The sequence below is a fragment of the Drosophila ananassae genome, assembly GCF_017639315.1.
Source record: "Drosophila ananassae strain 14024-0371.13 chromosome 4 unlocalized genomic scaffold, ASM1763931v2 tig00000242, whole genome shotgun sequence".
In the NCBI taxonomy this organism is placed as follows: domain Eukaryota; kingdom Metazoa; phylum Arthropoda; class Insecta; order Diptera; family Drosophilidae; genus Drosophila; species Drosophila ananassae.
The window spans coordinates 40,002-44,865 of record NW_025319048.1 but is presented as its reverse complement, the minus strand read 5'-3'; the positions used below and the strand labels follow the sequence as shown (position 1 = coordinate 44,865).

Below are 4,864 nucleotides of genomic sequence, written 5' to 3'. Positions count from 1 at the left end.
AATTAACTCTGGAAGCTGAGATGTGGTTTACAAATTCGTAATCAAATTTAGTGTCGATACTAAGGTAATTTTCAGGACTTGCAGTATTTTTATACCGATAAGTATAAAAATCAAATCCTAGTTTAGTATTTCCACTTGGTTCTTTATCGAGATGAAATTGAATGTAATTACTTTTATCATTCACTTCAGTTATAACACTTTGCTGATTTTCTGAAACATCACATTTTAATCCATAATCTTCGTAACGAAGTGTATCTATATAGTCTATCACGGTACTATTTTTGTTGAATCGCAATGAAGATGGTAAATCGTTTAGTCTAACAACAAAGTGGCTGCTATCGTTTGTGTGGCATTTTATATTCTTTTTCTCATCATCATGAACAGCAATGTTGACTTCATTGCTTGGTATGTAGATATATACTGATTTATCAAACAATCTATTTTTTATCAATAAAGCATCAGATGAGATGGTTAATTGCTCATTGGAAAATTTTGGGTTTGTCACACGGAAAATTAGGTTAGAAGGAAATCCACTAAAATCATGTGAAATATCAAATTTTTCGTCGTTAATGTATAGTATTGTTTCAGCTAAAAGATTTTTTACCTTACATGCAGAAAAATACCAAAAACCACTATACGCTACAGGAATAAACAAAAGTAAAGAGATGATAATATAGATAAAAATCTTACGCATGATTCCCCTATTTATCTAATGATATGTTTCTTGTACCCCTTGGTATGGTTACACACAAGCCGTCGATATCTTTTGTGATTTTTATTTGGCATCCAAGCCTCGACGTCTCTGTTAAGCCGAAAGCTAGGTCTAACATATCATTTTCCTCATCAGATATAGGGTTATGTATTTCTACAGCATTATAAAACTTTGGATCAACAATTACATGGCATGTAGAGCAAGCAAGAGAACCTTCACATGCACCTTCAAGCAGATCTGGATCACTTCTGTGGGCTAAATTGAGCAGAGTTTCTCCCTCTGCAGCTTCATAGCTTTTCTTACTCCCATCAGGTAAAATAAAAGTAACAGATGGCATATTATTCCTATTAAAATCCTTACTAATTTCTTTATATCCTACAGGTAATAACTAATATTTGCAAACTCTTTACAATTCCAGTACCTATATTTCTTGTTATCCAAGTAGCTCTTTGTTGTCATCCGAGTAGCTGACACTGGTTCCTTTATGACGGCAGTGCCCTCTTCTTGTCATCCCAGTGCCCTGATTACTTGGATCCAGAAAAAAGAATGGTGTCATGCAAGTAGCCTCCTTCTCCTGTCATCCGAGTAGCTGACACTGGGATGACACCCCACTTAACCGTCATACTGCCGCGGTATCTCTTAGCCGCTAACAAGCAGCGGGATGACGATTGTCGTTTAGCCATAAATATTAAGAAATTTACCAAATGAAAAAAAGGCAAAAGAATCCCCGTGGTTGGCTAATTACTTACATTATACTTTCAAGTATGGCGTTTTTTTATTCTAAACGTTTAATAACCGCGATTCAGTTGCTTTTAAGCCGCAACTAATCTAAATTATAAACATTAAGAAATTTACTAAACAGAAAAAAAGGCAAAAGAAACCCTAGGGTAGCTAATTATTCACTATCCATTTTTTAAGTTGGCGTTTTTTAATGTTTTAAATGCTTTATAAGCGTATCTCAGCTTGTGTAGGTAAAAACCTAGAAATTTGATAAAGACATAAGGTGCACATAGTGCAAAAAATTAAACATGAGACGCCAGATACGTGAGTTTTTTTGTCATTTAATCTGTACAGAGAAGACAAATAAATAGCTTCAGTTTCATGATAAGGAGGCTGGCGGAGTTTGTCAAGGAAGTTTTTTGTTTCTATTGAATGACAGTTGTAACCTACGAAAGAAGTCTGTTGTAATTTGTACGATATCTTTATAAAATGGTTCGCATAAGTTATCTAGCAGTGCAACTAAACAAATACAAAAATCAAAACGTCGCGGTTTTTGGTCTTGGTAAAACTGGTTTATCCGCCATTAACGCTCTAACAAAGAGTGGTGCAAGAATATATGCATGGGATGATCATGAAGAGCAAATAGCAAATGCAAAAATGATGTATAAAAAATGTAATTTTATTCATCCCAAGGAATACAATTGGCATGAGATCAGTGCATTGGTTTTAAGCCCTGGAGTGCCAACAGAGCCACATTGGATAGTAAAACTTGCAAGGAGATTTGATTGCAAAATAAAATCAGACATTGAGCTATTTCTTGAAGCTAAAACTACGAACCAGAAGGTAATAGGCGTCACAGGAACAAATGGTAAATCAACCACTACATCACTAATAGGGCACATATTAAAATCTGCAGGGAAAAAAGTAGCTATTGGTGGAAATTTAGGCGTTCCTGTTTTGGATCTAGAAAGAGATGCAGAAATTTATGTAATCGAACTCTCCTCTTTTCAATTGGAGTTGATGAATGAAATTAACGTGGACATTTCAGCACTGCTCAATATTACACCAGATCACATAGATAGGCATGGAAGTATGGAGAACTACATAGCAACTAAATTAAAACTGATAAACGGTAGTGAGGTTGCCGTAATAGGATGTGACAATGAGATTACTGCTGATATATTCAACAAATTCACTGGAGACAAAATTCCAATCTCAGTAACATATTCCCCGATGTCATTCCAGCGCGTGACGCTGGAATCCAGAAAAGAAAAACCATTGCCAACTACTCAGATGACAGAGGGTGGTGCAAGAGATCTAATATCATTGGCAGGTAACAATTTGCTTGATTATAGTGAACAGATTACTGGTATAGATCGAAATTATCTGGATCCCAGTGTCAGCTACTTGGATGACAAAAGGGGCACTGGGATCCAGAAGATCTCGTTAAAACTAGAGAATCATAGCTTATCAGTAAGCGACGTGAAAATAAACCTAATATCCAACGCAGAAAACATAGCAGCCACATATGCCGTATGTAAGGTACTTGGAGTAGATAGCAACACTATTATCAATGGAATCAAGTCCTTTTCAGGACTGAGGCATAGGAATGAACTGCTTGGCAAAATAAGAAATGTGTTTTTCGTGAACGATAGCAAAGCAACTAATGCAAAATCGAGCGAAAAGGCGATCTTATCTTATGAAAACATAAATTGGATCGCTGGTGGAAGAAGCAAAAAAGGTGGAATAGAATCATTAAGCAAGCATTTTACAAGGGTTAGAAAAGCTTTTCTTATTGGAGAATCAACCGAAGCTTTTGCAAATGTTATGGAGAATAAAGTAGATTATGTTAAATGTTGCAATCTAGAAGATGCATTCAGATTGGCTTTTGAAGAGGCCTTAAATAGCGCAGAAGAAGTAACAATATTACTTTCTCCCGCGTGTGCTTCTTTTGATCAATGGAAAAATTTCGAGGAACGTGGTGAAGCATTTTGTAGAATGTTTGAAAATCTCAGGTACAATCACACATGCTGTTTAGTATGATGTTGCGTGGAACAAAAGTTAATAATAGATAAGCTAATTAGGGTTATTCCATTTGAAGGGATAAGCGATGAAACCCTATTAAAGGTGTGCACTGACCTTAATCTAGCTAATAGCTTTTGCAAATTTCAGAATGGAATATATAGCGCTTTGGAGCACATAGCAGAGGACTTAAATAGCTCAATGGAAGCTGAACTAAGGAATTCTAATTTAGAAGATATAAAAGTGCGAGAGCGAGTAAAGTTAGCTATTCAAATACGCCTTTCAAACTACGCTAAGCTACCGAATTATAGAGAACTTTTAAAAAATGTTTTATCATTCTCCGTATCACCAAAAAATACATATTTTTCTAGTAAACTTTTATATAGAACTATTAGCGCGATTTGGTATGGCATTTATGATCAATCAACAGATTTTAACTACTATACAAAAAGAGCAATATTAGCTGGAGTGTACTTAAGTACGATACTTTTTTTTATCAATGATTATTCAGAAGATTTTGCGGATACTTTATCGTTTCTTGATAACCGTATCAACAATGTCATGACATTTCAAAAATTCAAAACTCGCTTAAAAGGAATCATAGGAAATATCTTATAAGCTATTGATTGTTGGTAGAAAAGTACTTGAGCACGATCCTGAAAAGGTTTGTGAAAATAAAAATATTCATGCTGATCATAAAGAACATTTAGTTTATCGTGAGGATAATAATGGTACAACAAAATACACCAGTTACGAAGAAAAAGAAAATAAATTTATTGAAGAAGCACATGAATATTTAATAGACTCTGAATTTAATAAAAATTTTGATCTAGGGCAGTACAGAATAAGTAATTTCTCCGGAAACTTGACGAAAATAGAACTGGAACTCATCAATGAAAAGTATATGCAAGTTCAAGTTAATAGAGAAAGAAAAATTATTCTCGCTATACCGTAGGTGCGTTCCAAGATTATACTGAAGTTTTTATTGCACTCAAAATCTTCGTTTTTCCTAATCTCTAGAATTATCAATGCATCATCACTTAACCAGCCTGAGTGAGCTAGTCCATTCAACGTTGATTCAACTAGATTGCTATTGTAAGGTGGGTCTATAAAAACTATGTCACATTTTGAAATAGGTTGTGGTAAGCAGTTAGCACTGCAGCAAATTAGCGTAACATTGTCCGTAATTCCAAAATCTTTTGCTGTTTTTTTAGGCAATTGCAAATTGTAATAATCTGAATCTACCATAAATGCATGTTTAGCGCCGCGAGAAAGCGCTTCAAATGAAAAAGAACCACTACCACAGAATAAATCAAGTACATTCAAGTTATAAATAGGTTTTCTTGAGGAAAGCATATTAAATATTGCTTCTCGGACAATACTCATAGTTGGCCGTGCAGCTAAATGCTT

The 4,864-nt window shown here is 34.8% G+C and overlaps 1 protein-coding gene across 1 annotated transcript; it reads left to right on the top strand.

Annotated features, from left to right (window-relative positions):
* The first annotated feature begins 1,849 nt into the window (after positions 1 to 1,849).
* Positions 1,850 to 3,547, top strand: LOC123258106 (UDP-N-acetylmuramoylalanine--D-glutamate ligase). The gene has a single exon (XM_044717992.1). The coding sequence runs from the start codon at positions 1,922 to 1,924 to the stop codon at positions 3,473 to 3,475; it is 1,554 nt and encodes a 517-aa protein (XP_044573927.1). The 5' UTR covers positions 1,850 to 1,921; the 3' UTR covers positions 3,476 to 3,547.
* The last annotated feature ends 1,317 nt before the right edge of the window (positions 3,548 to 4,864 follow it).